The 17,200-nt window shown below is 37.4% G+C and overlaps 1 protein-coding gene across 1 annotated transcript in view; it reads left to right on the plus strand.

Moving 5' to 3' along the window:
• The first annotated feature begins 13,255 nt into the window (after positions 1 to 13,255).
• ACSM3 (acyl-CoA synthetase medium chain family member 3) overlaps positions 13,256 to 17,200 on the plus strand; it is a 30,673-nt gene continuing 26,728 nt past the window's right edge. Inside the window, 3 exon segments of the mRNA XM_061209904.1 lie at positions 13,256 to 13,474; positions 14,058 to 14,121; positions 14,124 to 14,274. Of these exon segments, the coding sequence (XP_061065887.1) occupies positions 13,256 to 13,474; positions 14,058 to 14,121; positions 14,124 to 14,274 (434 nt within the window).

A 17,200-nucleotide genomic window follows, 5' to 3' on the forward strand; every position in this document is an offset into this window, starting at 1 on the left:
GTGACCCAACTACTAATCTTGAAGAATCTGCTGGGTAGTCAAGAACCTGTTGGGATGCTCCCTGGGGACTGAGACACTGGTGGAAATCATTTTTGCAATCCCAGGCTACCTTGCTAATACTGAAGCTGGCAGGCGCAAATTTGAAATTATCCATCTAACCTGTTAGCACCTGTAAGTGCACCTCGCCAAGGGCCCTGCACATGCCTGTGCCTCAGCTGGGCTTCACAGCCTGCTGGGTGATAAGCCTGCCCACCAGCACCTGGTAGCAGCCATGTCCAGGCCCTGCAGCTAGGGGCCATCCTCACCCACCAGAATGCCACAGCAGCAGTGGCAACCCCACCACAAAGGAAGGTGAACACAGCCTACATAAGGGACACTCTTTGAGTGCCTGGCTCTGTGGCTGGTGAGACTGCACTTCTGAGCCCCAGAGGACATCTCCTACATAAGCCACTCCTTCAAGATTGAGAGAGGTAGATGATTTATCTACTACATAGGAACAAACACAGAGAATTAGGCAAAATGAGGAGATGAAGGAATATGTTCCAACTGAAAGAACAAGATGAAACCTCAGAAAAAGAACCAAGTGAAACAGACATAAGCAATCTACCTAGTAAAGGGTTCAAAGTAATGTTCTAAACCCCATTGAACTTGGGAGATGAATGGACAAACACAGTGAGTACTTCAAAAAAGAGATAGAAGCTATAAGAAAATACCAAAGAGAAGTTATAACTGAAAAGAAAAATACACTAGAGCGGTTCAACAACAGACTGGATAAGGGAGAAGAATGAATCCGTGAGCTGGAAGACAAAGCAATGGAACTCACTCAGACAGGGCAGGAAAATTTTTAAAAAGAATTTTAAAAAGTAAAGATAGATTAAGGAATCTCTGAGATAACATCAAGCAGAATAACATTCACATTACAGAGGTGGCAGAAGGAGGAAAGAGAAAGAGAGAGATCTAGAAAAATTATTTGAAGAAATAGTGGCTGAAAACATCCATAATCTGGGGAAAGAAACAGACATCCAGGTCCAGGAAGCTCTGGGAGTTCCAAATAAGAGGAACCTAAGCAGAAACACACCAAGACACATTATAATTAAAATGGTAAAAGTTAAGGATAAAGTAGGAATCCTAAATTCAGCAAGAGAAAAACAACTTGTTATGTGCAAGGGAAACCCTATAAGTCTATCAACAGATTTTTCAGCAGAAACTCTTCAGGCCAGAAGGGAGTGGCATGACATATTCAAAGTGCTAAAAGGAAAAAACTTCCAACCAAGAATTCTCTACCCAGCAAATTTATCATTAAAAATTACAGGATAGATTAAGTGTTTCCCAGGTAAGCAAAAACTAAAGGAGTTCACCACCACTAAACTGACCTTACAAGAAATGTTAAAGGAACTTCTTTAAAGTGAAAAGAAATGGAATAATTAATAATTAGAAAACATATGAAAGTAAAAATCTCACTGTAAAATGTAAATGTATAATAAAGGTAGTGAATCAATTACCTATAAAGCAAGCATAAAGGTTGAAAGATGAAAGTAGTAAAATAAACTAAAATTAAAATAATTAGTTAAATAATACATAAAATAAAAAGATGTAAAATGTATCACCAAAAGGATAAAATGTTGGGGTGGGGAGTAAAAAGATAAAGCTTTGGAATGTGTTAAAATTTAAGTTGCTACCAACTTAAAATAGACTGCTATTTAATAGGATGTTATGTGTGAACCTCATGGAAACCACAAGGAAAAAACTTATTATAGTAAATATACAAAAGAAAATGAAAAAGGAAACTAAATATAACACTAAAGAAAACCACCAAAACACAAGGGTAGAGAGAAGGAGAAAAAAGGAACAGAAAGGAACCACAAAAAGTATCAGAAAACAGTTAACAAAATGGCAATAAGCACATAGACATAGAGTGGCTGAATGGATTAAAAAAAACAGATCCACTGATATGCTACCTACAAGGGACTCACTTCAGAAGTAAGGACACACAGAGACTGAAAGTGAATAAATGGAAAAGGATATTCCACGTAAATGGAAATGAAAAGCTGGAGTATCTATACTCCTAACAAACAAAATAGGAAAAAAATAAGAAAAAGACAAAAAAGAGCATTACATAATGATAAAGTGACCAATTCAGCAAGAAGATATAACATTTATAAATGTATATTCATCCAACATAGACGCACCAAGATACATAAAGCAAATATTAATGAACTTAAAGGGAGAAATTGAAAGCAATACAGTAATAGTAGGGGATTTTAATACCCAGTAATACCCCACTTATATCAATGGTGAGATCATCCAGACAGAAAATCGATAAGGAAACATCGGACTTAAACAACTTAATAGATATATACATAACGGTCCACCCAAAGGTAGTAGGACATGCATTTTTTCTCAAGTGCACATGGAACATTCTCCAGGATAGATCTCACCTTAGGTCACAAAACAAGTCTCAGCAAATTCAAGAAAACTGAAGTCATATCAAACATCTTCTCTGACCACAGTGATAGGAAACTAGAAACCAATCACAAGGAAAAAATGGAAAAAACAAAACAAAAACGTGGAGTTTAAATAACATGCTACTGAATAACCAATGGGTTATCAAAGAAATCAAAGGAGAAATTAAAAAATACCTAGAGACAAGTTAGAACAGAAATAAAATATACCAAAGTCTATGAGATGCAGCAAAAGCAGTTCAGAGTGGGAAGTCCATAGTAATACAAGCCTACCTCAAGAAACAAAAAAAATCCCAAATAAACAATCTAACTTCACACCTAAAGGACCTAGAAAGAGACAAACAAAGCCCAAAATTAGTAGAAAGAAGGAAATAAGAAAGATCAGAGTGGAAATAAATGAAATAGAGACAAAAAAATAATAGAAAAGATCAATGAAACTAAGAGCTGGTTCTTTGAAAAGATAAACAAAATTGACAAGCCATTAGCTAGACTAACCAAGAAAAAGAGAGAGGGCTCAAATAAATAAAATCAGAAACAAAAGAGAGGTTACAACAGAGACAACAGAAACACAAAAGATTGTAAGAGACTACCATGAACAATCATATGCCAACAAATTAGATAACCTAGAAAAAATAAATAAATTTCTAGAAACATAATCTTCTAAGACTGAATCATGAAGAAACAGAAAATCCAAACGGACCAATTACTAATAAGGAGATTGAAATAGCAACCAAAAAGCTCCCAACAAACAAAAGTCCAGGACCAGATGGCTTCATAGGTGAATTCTACCAAAATTTTAAAGAAGAGTTACTACCTATGCTACTCAAACGGTTCCAAAAAATTGAAGAGGAGGGAAACATTTCAAACAGTTTTTATGAAGTCAGCATTACCCTGATACCAAAACCAGACAAGGACACCACACAAAAAAAGATAACTACAGGCTAATATCCTTGATGAACAAACATAGATGCAAAAATCCTCAAAAAATATTAGTAAACTAAATCCAACAACACATTAGAAGGATCATGCACCAGGATCAAGCGGGATTTATTCCAGGGATGCTAAGATGGCTCATCATCAGCAAATCAATCAACATGAGACATCACATTAACAAAGTGAAAACTAAAAATCATATGATCATCTCAATAGATGCAGAAAAAGCATTTAACAAAATTAAACATTCACTTATGATTAAAACTCTCACCAAAGTGGTGCAATGAACACCACTTTGTGGTACATGACTCTTTTTGAATTATGGTTTTTTCAGGGTATATGGCCAGTAGTGGGATTGCTGGGTCATATGATAGTTCTATTTTTAGTTTTTTAAGGACCCTCCATACTGTTCTCCATAGTGGCTGCATTAAATTACATTCCCACCAACAGTGCAAGAGCCAGGACATGGAAGCAACCTAAGTGCCCATCAACAGATGAATGGATAAAGAAGATGTGGCACATATATACAGTGGAATATTACTCAGCCATAAAAGAAACGAAATTGAGTTATTTGTAGTGAGGTGTATGGACCTAGTCGGTCACACAGAGTGAAGTAAATCAGAAAGAGAAAAACAAAGCCCATATGCTAACACATATATATGGAATCTTTTTTAAAAAATGGTTCTGAAGAACCTAGGGGCAGGACAGGAATAAAGACGCAGACATAGAGAATGGACTTGAGGACACGGAGAGGGGGAAGGGTAAGCTGGGACAAAGTGAGAGAGTGGCATTGACATATATGCACTACCAAATGTAAAATAGATAGCTAGTGGGAAGCAGCCACATAGCACAGGAGATCAGCTCGGTGCTTTGTGACCACCTAGAGGGGTGAGATAGGGAGGATTGGAGGGAGACACAAGAGGGAGGGGATATGGGGATATATGTATATGTATAGCCCATTCACTTTGCTATACAGCAGCAACTAACACAACAATGTAAAGCAATTATATGCTAGTAAAGATGTTAAAAAAAAAACTCTCATCAAAGTGGGTATAAAGGGAACACACTTCAACATAATAAAGGCTGTATATGACAAGCCCACAGCCAACATACTCAATAGTGAAAATAGTGAAAGCTTTCCCTCTAAGATAAGGAACAAGACAAGGATGCCCATTCTCATCACTTTTATTCAATGTAATATTTGAAGTCCCCTCCAGCCCCAGCAATCAGGCAAGTAAAAGGAATAAAAAGCATCCAAATCAGAAAGGAAAAGGTAAAACTATCATTATTTGCAGATGACATGACCCTATATAGAAAAAACCCAAAGACTCCACCAGAAAACAATTAGAACTAATAAATAAATTCAATAAAGTTGCAAAATAAAAAATCAATATATAACAATCAGTGGCATCTATACACTAATAACAAATTATCAGAAAGAGACATTAAGAAAATAATCCCACTTACCTTTGCATCAAATAGAATAAAATACCTAGCAATAAATATAATCAAAGAAGTGAAAAACCTGTACACTGAAAACTCTAAGATATTGTTGAAAGAAATATAAGAAGACAGAAAGAAATGCAAAGATATACCATGCTCATGGGATGTAAGAATAATATTGCTTAAATGTCCATATTACCCAAAGCAATCTACAGATTCAATGCAATCCCTATCAACATGCCAATGGCATATTTCACAGAACTAGAATAAATAATTCTAAAATTTACATGGAACCACAAAAGAATAATAACCAAAACAATCTTGAGAAAGAAGAACAAAGCTCAAGGTATCACACTCCCTGATCAAACTATACCACAAAGCTGTAGTAATAAAAACAGTATGGTACTGGCACAAAAACAGACACATAGATCAATGGAAAAGAACTGAGAGCCCAGAAATATACCTACACATATATGGACAATTAATTTACAACAAAGGAGCAAAGAACATATTATGGAGAAAAGACAGTCTCTTCAATAAATGGTGCTGGGAAAACTGTACAGCCACATGCAAAAGAATAAAATTAGACCACTAGCATACATCATATAGAAAAGTTAAAAAGGGATGAAAGGCTTGAATGTAGTACATGAAATGATAAAATTTCTAGGCAAAAAGCATAGGCAGTAACCTCACTGACATGGGTCTTAGTGATCTTTTTGTGGCTCTAATTTCAAATCAAGGACAACAAAAGCAAAAATAAACAAATGGGACTATATCAAACTGAACAGCTTCTGCATAGTGAAGGAATCCATTATCAAAATGAAAAGGCAACCTACTAAATGGGAGAATATATTTGTAAATCATATATCTGACAAGTACTAATATCCAAAATATATAAAGAACTCATATAACTCAACAACAAAAGACAAACATCTAGGTTAAAAATGGGTAGAGAATCTGAATAGACATTTGTCCAAAGAAGACATGGAGATGGCTAACAACCACATGAAAAGATGTTTAACATCACTGATTATCAGGTAAATTCAAATCAAAACCACAATAAGATATCTCTTCACACCTATTAGAATGGCTATTTTCAAAAAGACAAGGAATAACAAACGTTGGAGAGGATATGGAGAAAAGGGAACACTCATACACTGTTGGTGGGAATGTAGATTGGTTCAGCCCTGTGGAAAAAAGTATGGAGATTCTTCAAAAAATTAAGAATAGAACTACCATATGACCCAGGTATTCCACTTCTGGGTATTTATCTGAAGAATATAAAAACACTAATTTGAAAAGATATATGCACCCCTATGTTCATTGCAGCATTGTTTACAATAGACACGATATGGAAACAACCTAAGTGCCATTCACAGATAAATGGATAAAGAAGATAACAGATAATAGATAAACATATATATATAATAAATATATATAAATATATATCTATATATGTGTGTGTGTGTTTTAATGGAATACTACTCAGCCATAAAAAGGAATGAAATCCTGCGATTTGTGACAACATGGATTGACCTTGAGGGTATTATGCTAAGTAAAATAAGGCAGACAGAGAAAGACAAATACCATATGATTTCACTCATATGTGGAATATAAAACAAACAAACAAATAAAATAAATGAAAACAAACTCATAGATGCAGAGAACCAAATAGTGGTTACCAGAGGGTAAGGAGGTTTAGGGTGGGTGAAACGCAAAAGGAGTCAACTGTGTGCTGATGGATGGTAACTAGTCTTATGGTAGTGATCACTCTATAGTGTACACAGATGTTGAACTATAATGCTGTACACCTGAAAATTATATAATTAAAAAATATCAGAGCCCCAGAGACCTGTGGGACTAGCACCAAAAAAAAAAAAAAATGTAACATTTGTATCATCCGAATCCCAGAAGTTGAGAAAGCTAGGGCAGGGCTGAAAAATTACTCCAAGAAAGAATGGTTAAAAAGTTCTAAACTTTGGCAAGAAAAATAACCTATAGAATTTAGCAATATATAAAAATAATTATACACCAGGACCAAGTGGGGTTTATTCCAAGGAAGCAAGGCTGTTCAATATTTGAAAATCAATCAATGTAATCTACCTTATTGACAGGATAAAGAAGAAAAATCACATGATGGTATTAATTGGTGCAGAAAAGGCATTTGCCAAAATTTAAGACTTATTCATGATAAAAACTCTCTGGAAAATAGGAATGGTGTAGGAGAACTTCCTACACTTGATCACGTTTTTTGTAGATGCTCTTTATCAAGTTGAACATGAAAGACTGAATGTTTTCCCACTAATATCAGGAACAAAGCAGGGATGTCTGCTCTCAACACACTTAATCAACATAGTGCTGGAAATTCTAGGCAGTCTAGTAAGGCAAGAAAAGGAAGTAAAAGGCATATAGATCTGAAAGGAAGAAGTAAGTCTGTCCCTATTTGCAGATGATATAATTATCTACATGGACAATCCCAAGGAATCAACAACAAAAAAACTCCTAGAACTAAAAAGGGACCAATAAATTTCTCATTTTGTTTAAGTGAATTTGACTTGGGTTTTTCTCATGTGTAACTCAGTCATTTATTTATTTATTTACTCATCAAATATTTATTGAATGCCTAAAATTTGCCAACAACTGTTCTAGGCAATAGTGATACATCCGCAAACAAAACAAATACTTACTCATAAGGGTGGTAGTAAGAGATGTAAAAAGTGAAAACAGGTTAAAGAGATAAAAATGAGGGATGCTATTTTAGAAAATGTGGTAAGGGAAGACCTCTTTGATAGGACATCTCATACAATGAGGGATTTGGTAAAGGGGATATCCCAGGGAAGACTGTTCTAGGCAGTGGGAACTCTAAGTTCAAAGATCCCAAGGCTGGGACATGTGTATGTTGGAGGAAAAGAAAGGGGGCTGATGTGGCTGCAGCAGAGTGAGGGAGAAGAGGAGAGGGCAGTGGGTCAGAGATGACATTGTGCCAGATCATGCAGTTTCTTGTAGTCCATGTAAGGACTTGAGTTTTCACCCGGAGTAAACTAGGAAGTGCTGAAGGATGTGAGCAGAAGAGCAACCTGATAGCATTTATGCTGAGTCCTGACCAGTTCAACAGGCCAAAAGATAAATACAGCAACTGGTTCACCGAGACCTAGAGCAACCTATACCTTAATTTCTTTCCTTTCCATTCAAAACAGCTTTACGTCTTCTTCCACCCCTTTTTCTTTCCTTCTTCTGAGAGAAAACTTCCTCAGTCCCTTTACCGGACTAACCTCTCCAGCAACTTCACGGACACTTTTCCTCCAATAAATACATTACTTTCCCAGCCCCCCAGAAGCTTGTGGTGTATGTAAATCATTAACTATAAAAGGGATAACCTTGGGGGATTGTGTAAACTTCCAGCATAAATTTAGCCCAGAACTTCTGCTCCTCCCTCCAGAATGTCTCCACCAATCCAGGCAAGGCACTCTGGGCATATCTTACTTCTTCCAACTGTCAGACTACTTTTCCCTCTTCTTTTGGTTACTACCAGAACCAAAGCAGATGTGAGAGTTCAAGTTTCAGGGATGCTCTCCTAGGAAGCAGATCTGCCATCATCTCCAGCTGTGTCAGAATCTGTCACTTTAGCGAATATCACCTTATTTGTCTCCTATGTAAGGTTTTCTGGCTGGCACATGTACTTTTGAGCAAAGATAACAAACAAGCAAACAAAACCAACAAATCGAATGCACTCACTGAAATCTTGGGCGGCTGGGGTGTTTCTATCAGAATTTCTCAGTTGTTGTATAATACTATCTAGTAAGTAACCAGGAGTATGTACACACAAAAGGCTATAAACATAGCAGCTGAGTTTTTTCATTTTAAGCTTTTTGTGCTATTTAATTGTTTAAAAACTATGTCCATACGTTAACTTGTTAAAATGTTTTAGAAAAAAATTCAATTGAGTCCAAGTAGCAGCTGAGTTTTTCCCTGTACTATCTACTTAACTCCCTACCCTGCTCAGTGGCAAATAGGAATCCATTTCTGCATCATCCAGAAAGTATGCAAACTACCTCTAGGAAACTTTGAGAAACATATGCATGCAAACTCAGGGAAATAACCTGGGGGCAGCCACTTTTCTCCATTAGGTGGTCAAGCGTAGATCTAAAAACTCTGTATAGAAGTTTACGGCAGGGTCTCGTTAGGTTGGGGAGAATAGTAGGGGCTTTGTCTTGCTTTGAGGCCATATATGCCAAGCCACTGTTATTGCTTGGATTACTTGATGGGGAAAGTATTTATGGAGATGTGGAGAGGTGAAAACCCCCTTGGCACTGCTGTTTAGATGGATGTAGAGGTTGCATTTCAGATGAGACCTTAAATACATTCAAAAGCCCTCTGACAAGTAGGGGTACTGTTTCTTATTAGAAGAGTTTTCTATGACTCAGTATAAAAATCTGGACTCACACTGGGAAACTTGTCTCAGCTCTTTCACCTACAAAGAATATTAGAAGCCTGGAAAATGTATGTTATGAAGTGCTAAAATCACTGAAAAGACAGGAAAAGAACTTTGTTGGGGAAAAGGCAGTCTTAACAGTTTTGATGACAAGGATGTTGAGATTTTCTTTTCGGTGGAACAGAATGGTTAGGCTCGTTTTAAGCTCCAAATGACTGGTCAGTTTTCTTTTCAACGTATGTTTGAAGGATTCTGAATGCAGTGGAGAAAATAGTTTGAAATTTTCACTTTAATTGCAAAATAATGGAAATAATTCAAATGCTGATTGATAGGGGACTGGCTTAAGATATTATGGTACAGCTGTTCAATGGAATGCCATGCAGCTGTTTAAAAAACAAAACAAAAAAGCAAAATGTGGAAGATCTCTGTGTACTGATATGGAAAGCCCTCAAAAGTTTTATTCTTAAAAAAAAAAATTTGATGGATGAAACTGTATATTTTAGGCTACATGTTATATAAAAGTGGTGGAGAAAAAAGAAACTAACAGTCATTTACTTGAATACACATAAAGAAACCCTGAAACCATACATAGAAATAATAATAGTAGTTTTCTGAGGAAGTGAGGGTGGGATGAAACTGACCAGCTGTGAGACTGGGGGTGGGAGGCAGATTTTTCACCGTGTACCTTTTATAATTTTTGAAGCATTTGAAGATATTATGCCCCCAAATTAAAAACAAAGTTACAACACTAAAATCTTAGTGGTGACTACTTAACTTCTTCTTTCCCACTGAAGTAAGTTGTTAATTCTGTTAAGAAGGGAGAGAGCTGCCAAATGTGCAGGATGTAACTTGCCATCAAAGAGCAGAGAAGGGTGGTTCCTCCTACTCAACCCCCACTGCCAAACAGAATGATGCTTGAAGATTCAGGGGCTTATTTCTGTTCTAAAGAGCAGCCTCTTCTAGAGCCTAAGAGAACTGCCAAGGGATCTCTGGTTAACACTTTTCCTCCCATGGCCCTCAGATAAGAGAACAGTGATGCGTAATACTTTACTAAACCTGAACTTTTAGAAAAATCTTATCTTGGGAATGCTTCCTCTCAATTTTCCTGTATTTTAACGTTTCATATCACTCCAGTTCTGAGCTGTTATCAGTATAGATTAGCACTATCCACAAGAATTTTCTGCAATGATAGAAATGTTTTGTGACTGCACTGACCTGTATATGGTAGCCACTGGCCACATATGGCTATTAAGCCCTTGAAATGTAGCTGGTGTGGCTGAAGAACTGATTTTTAAATAGTATTTAAATTAATCTAAATTAGCCACATATGAACAGTGCAAGTAGTCATACATTTCTGGTTAAAGCAGGAGAGGCACTTCTCAGGTCTGCTATAATTCTGAGTTATTGGGAAAAAAAACAAAAACTATGTGCAAAAGTTCTGCCTTCTGAAAAAGTCCTTTACTGATTCAGCAAATATTTATTAAGCACTTACTATGGGCCACATGCTATTATAATTCCCATGAACATAACAAACAACGCCCATACCCTCAAAGACTTTACATTCTAGTGCAAAGATTAGCAAACTATGGCCCGTGGGCTAAATCCAGTCCTCCACTTGCTTTTGTACAACCTGCGAAACAAGAATGATTTTTGCATTTTTAAATATTTGGAAAAAATCAAAAGAGGAATAACAATCCATGACACATGAAAATTACCTGAAATTCAAGTTTCAGTAGCCATAATTAGTTTTCTTAGTAGCACAGTTACGCCTATTTATTTATGTGTTGTCAGTGGCTGCTATCTCAACCAGAATGGAGCTGAGCTGCTGCAACAGAGGTCAAAGGACCCACAAAGCCTAAAATATTTATTATCTGGCCCTGTACAGAGAAAGTTTGCTGACTCCTGTTCTAAGGGATAGTAATATGCTAGGCACCATGATAAGCACTTTGCATGCATTATCTCATTTAATCTTTGGGATGACTCTCTGAGGGAGGTTCTATTAGTCTCTACGTTGGTAAAATGTGAAATTGGGGCCTGAAAATGGGTATTTCTAACAAGTTTCCAGGTGATGCTGATGCTGCTTGTTCACGGATCATAACCTATAGATCAGTGATTCTCTGCCTTGGTTGCACATTAGAATCCTCTGAGGAAATTTTTTAAAATGTGATTCCCAGGCCCTAACCCCAGAGATTCTGATTTAATTGCTTCATGTCCCAAGCATCAGTACATTTATAAAGCTTTCCTCATGACTCAAATATATAACCAGGGTTGAGAATCACTACTCTAATGAAATCCTATTGAACTGTAGTAAAGAGAAAATTCAAAGACCAACATTCTAGTTCTCTCATATCACATTAAAGCAAGTTGCTTCCCCTCTCTGGGGCCGTGTTTTCTTTGCAGGTGAAAAATGAGGAGGCTCAAATCAGATGATCTCAGGGGCTCAATCTCACTGCCTTGCCAGGTCCTCAATCTCACTGCCTTGTCAGGTCCTCACACAAATAGGTTGGAGAGTCAGAAGAAGTACCCAGGTCTCCCCATGCATTGGGTACAACAAAATGATGCCCAAATGCCAGGTCCATTTAGGGTAAAATTTATGGCTGGCGTCCATTATTAATTATTGTTTGGCAATTTATCAATACAGAAATGCTTCCACATAGATACTCTGCCTTACATACCATACAGTTAGAATTGCAGTCAAAAATGATGATTAAATGATTGTGAGAGTAGTGTTTCATTGTAGGAAATTTGGAAGATTACAGAAAGTATAAAAGTAAAACCCTGTAATCCCTAGAACAGTGTTTTTAAACAGCCTCATTTATGAGACCTCAGCCAAGTAAATGCCACTGTGATCAAATGATTTCCCACAGAAGCCGGGAAGGCTGGGTAGCCCAGAGAGGCCTCCCCAACAAAAGTCCTAAAGGCTAAAGCCCTATTATTATATCTCTGGTAAAGAAACTCCAAGCCTGGACTCAAAGATAGCGTGGACTCCTATTTGGAGTATGGGAACTGTAACCTATAAACTAGAGGATCTTTGGCAGTGCTTTCATGCATAGTTGGTACTGAGCTACCTCAGTTTCTTCATCTATGGATAATCCACTGTGAAAAATTCTCCTAAACATTTCTGCACTCCTTTTGAAATCGGTAGGTGAAACATATTAGATTAAAAGCTTAACCCTTTGATTTCACTGAGAGTAACTGGGTGACCCAGATCTTTACTTCTTTAGAAATGTATATGGGAGGTAATAGCCCTTAGTAGTCAGAAGAATGGGCTGGGACCAGACAGTTCTGGGTTCAAAGCCAACCAATGCCTCTGTTACAGACCAAATGCTTGTACCCCACTCCAAACCAGTTCTTATGTTGAAGCCTTAACCTCCAATGTGATGGTATTTGGGGAATAGGGCCTTTGGAAGGTATTAGGTTTAGATGAGGTCATGACGGTGAGGCCCCTGATGGGATTAGTATCTTTCAAGAAGGAGAAGAGAGACCAGAGCTCTCTCTCTCTCTACCATGTGAGGACACAGAGAGAAGGCAACAATCTGCAAGCGAGGAACAGAGCTCTCACCAGATAACTGAATCAGCCAGCAGCTTGATCTAGGGCTTCCCAGCCTCCAGAACTGTGAGAAATAAATGTCTGTTGTTTAAACCACACAATCTATGTTATTTTGTTATGGCAGCCAGAGGTGACTGAGACAACCTCTTACTCATCATTTTCTCTATCTGCAAACAGACGATAATTGTATCCACTTCACAGGGTTACGCTGAAGATTTCATGATAAATTGTATGTAAGTAAAACACTGAGCACAGTGTTTCGAACATAGTGAGTTCTCAGAAAATGGTATTTTATGATGATTAACAGTAATAAAACTTAGCTGTTTGGAGACATGGCTACCTTCAAGCCAGAAACAAATGCATGTCTTTCTGCTTGTCTTTTAGATGAGTTGGTCTCTGTAGAAATCCTGAGTGCTAAAACATTCAGCAGGACTGATGCTAGCTCTTGTCACCATGCAGATATTACTTCGTGCCAAGTATTTGCAGTGCCTAGCAATTCCTTGTTCTTTGAGAGCATTGCATAAAGATTATAGAACAGTAGTCCCTCAGGATTTCTCCAACTATGAATCCATGAAGCAGGACTTCAAACTAGAGATTCCAGAGTATTTCAACTTTGCTAAAGATGTCCTAGACCAATGGACCAATATGGAAAAGGTATGGAGCAAGGGCCAGTCAGACTGCAGTTTCTTAACTGTGAGTGATTTTTCCCCCAAGGGACAGTTGACAATGTCTGGAGACAATTTTGTTGCCATGACTTGGGGGAGGGTGTGTGCTAATGGGTAGAGGCCAGGGGTGCTGCTAAATATCCTGTAATGCACAGGACATCTGGTTCAACATGTTAAGAGTTCCATGGTTGAAAAAGCCTGGGTTACAAAAATGTATGATTATAGGTTAATTTTTTAAAAAACAAAAAGGAGTAGAGTGAAAAGTGAATCCAAGAGTAAGAAATGGTAGGAAATGAGGCATAGAAAGTGCATTGAGAGAAATACAGAGGGATGCAAGAATTCTAACTTTATGGAAAGAAAAAGGCTAAATGAGAAATGATGTATGCTGGAAGAAGTGACATGGCTCCCAACATCTAGAAATAAGGACTCCAGAGTTATTCCCAAATACTACAAGTATGTCCTAACTAATGACCTGTGAATTTTCTTCAGAGAAAATATACCACTAAGTCAGCTGAAACAGAATTTAGCTGCATAACTACCTTTAAATCTATGACTGATTTGTCTTTCCGCAGGCTGGAAAGAGACCTTCCAATCCAGCCTTCCGGTGGATAAATGGAAATGGAGAAGAAGTGAGATGGGGTTTGAAGAACTGGGATCTTTTTCAAGGAAATTTGCAAATATACTTACAGAAGCCTGTGCCCTGCAAAGGGGAGATCGAGTAATTGTGATTCTGCCCAGGATCCCCGAATGGTAGCTTGCATATGTAGCCTGTCTGTAAATAGGCTAGTAGTGTTTGCGATCTGATCATATTTAAACTAAGGTGGATGAGAGATTTTCCAAAACGTATAAGTAATCATGAGACATTTATTTTGGCAAATTATTTGAGGAACTATACAAAGTATAGTATTATTCTCACGAACCTTGGAAATGTGTTGGAAACATGCCATATCTTTTGACCTAAACTATGAGTTGGGTTTTTCATAATGAAATTCCATTCACTTACCAAAAGTTTAAGTGAATGGCAATCAACAATTGAACACCTTTATACCTACTGCTTTTCTCCTCCTATAGGACCCATGGTCATCTGTAACTCAATCAGTCCCAAACTCAAGGAACACACCCTAGTTTTTGTTTCAAACCTTTATTCGTCTCCTGGTTAATTACCATTAATCTGGTGCCCTAAACCAGGCATCTGCCACTCCTTCCTAATCAGTTCCTACATCTTGTAAATTTGACTTCCTACATGCCTCCTCTTCTCCAATTTCATTGCCATTGCCTTACTTCATATCTTTACCGTCTCCTGAGTGGATTTTCCCAAAAGAATCCCTAATTCTGGTCTTGTGTGTGTCCACACCCGACCTCAATCCAATTCATCCTCCATAGCCAGTGTTCTTTCTAGAGCACATATTTTATCCTTTTATTTTGCTGCTTGATATTATTTAATAACTCCCTGTTGCCTACCAGATAAAATCTGGACTTCCTTAGGTGTGTCATGGAAGGCTCTAGCTATCTTCCCTTTATTTTTCTCATTTCCCCACCCTCATACTCTGCTCCAACCATGTCAAATGGTTTCCTATAAAGTTTGTGATCTTTCTCATCTCCTTGATTTTGTGCACACTATTTCCTACGCTTAGAAAGCCTTTCATTCACACCTAACCACCTGGACAACTTCTATTAGACTTTAAAGTCTCAGCTCTAATGTCACCTTCTCAGCAGCCCCACCCTGATGTCCCAATCTAGATGCTTTCTTTTTTGGGATCCCCCAAAGAAATACACATGTGTTTCTATTTTAACCTATACAGTATTGTCTGGCGATACTATTTGTTTATAAATCTGTCATTCTCATAGGACTATGAAAGCTCCTAAAACGCAATGACTGATATATTCATCTCTATGCATCCAAAGATTGGCATACAGTAAGTCTCAGTGAAATATTTGTTGAATTAACATCCTTATTATCATAATAAATCATTATGTTAAGTAACCATTCTTAATTTATTATAATCATTGGCATTTGAAGAGAGCTATATGCTCTAATCTCATGTGTACATATAAATTATACACTGGAGTTGCACAGTCCACTTTTGCACAGTTTTTTTTAACAAAATGACTGCTTTCATGAATGCTGCTTAAGCTCACTGTCTTAGTAACAGACTATTTGATTGCCAGGACCAGAAATCCATTCATATTAATTCAATAATGAAGGAGAATTATTGAACATCTACTGGAGAATCTTACAGGGGAAAAAAGTGCAGAAAGAAAAACTGGCCTCTACAAGAGAATAGGCTATTCATCAGGCAGCTTCTATCTCTGTCTCTTTTGCTCTGAAGCCACAGGGCCTCTTGCCCTGCCTCTGCCTTTCTCAAGCACCTGCTCCAAAAAAAAAAAAAAATCACCTGCTCCTTTGATCTCTTCTTTCTTGCTAACACATTGCTTCTCTTCATTTTGGTTGGTGCATGGCTTTGATTTGCCAGGCAAATGTCTCAGGCCTTAACACTGTAGGTCGCGTCCACTAATCCACTCAGTCTCTTAAAATTTAGGGCAGAATCTGATTGGCACAGCTTGGGTTAGGCCAATCAGAAGTTATCAGAGGCAGCTTCAACTGATAAAGCTTGGTTACTGGGGCTGTGGGCAGAAGGAAGGCAGATTCTCTTAGAAGAGAGAATGAGAGGGAGGCAATAAATGGTAAATCTAATATACTAATAGTGCTAGTCTTCAGGGCAGAATAAGAAATGAGCTCATAGTTGGAGTTTCCTAATAATTTTTCCCTTTTAATAAACCTTAGCTAATTTAAATATTTGCAAGTTGTTTATGTATTACATAGGGCTATATACATATGTGATAAAATGATAAAGAAAGGCAAAGGAATGGTTAACACAATATTCTGGATCATGGCTACCTGATAATTTGGGGTAGAGCACACAGAGGGCATCAAACATATTGTTAAATTCTCTTTTTTAAGCTAGATGGTGGATAATTCTTATTTTCATATTTTTTAAAGGAAATTGTAGATATACACTACATGAATTCTGTTGCACAGTTGGTATTTTTTGCAATAAAAAAAGAAAAATATAATTGAACAGTGTCTTAGGATGAGTCTTAAAATGTTTGGAAATGCATTACTAAAGGGGAGAGTAGTGAGATAACTGTTACTGTGCTTTCAAGAAAGGAAAAGTACATAGTACTGAAAAGGGATAATATTAAAATATAGCATTTGAAATCAGAATTACTGGGAACTTGGAGAAATGTAAGTTCTTCAGCTCTGCCCAAGATTTACTGGATCTAAAACTAGGGTAGAGATATACAAAACCCAGAAATCTATGTTTTAATAAGCCCTCCAGGTGATTCTGATACATGTTCAAGTTTGAGAACCACCGAGCTAGAGGAAGTGAGCCTCTATCTTACTGGGGGCCCGGAGAATGATGAGACCTTGGTAAACTGAGGAGATCTGGCCACTGGTCACTAATCGGCTTATGTTAGTGTGTGGAGAGTGGAGCTCTGCATCTTGAGGGAGGCCTCTCATTACCATGTTTATGATACAGGGTATATAAAATGATATTACCAAATTATTAATTTGCCTGAAAGGGCCAAAAGACTGGCATGAGTAGCCCCCTCTCTCCCTGTTAACAGACCTACATGAGAAGAAAAAATTTAGCCAGAAGTTTGTTTAGTGGACAAAACAAGTAACTTTCATAATTCAATTTATTGGCACTGG

The sequence above is a fragment of the Eubalaena glacialis genome, chromosome 13 (assembly GCF_028564815.1).
Source record: "Eubalaena glacialis isolate mEubGla1 chromosome 13, mEubGla1.1.hap2.+ XY, whole genome shotgun sequence".
Lineage (NCBI taxonomy): Eukaryota > Metazoa > Chordata > Mammalia > Artiodactyla > Balaenidae > Eubalaena > Eubalaena glacialis.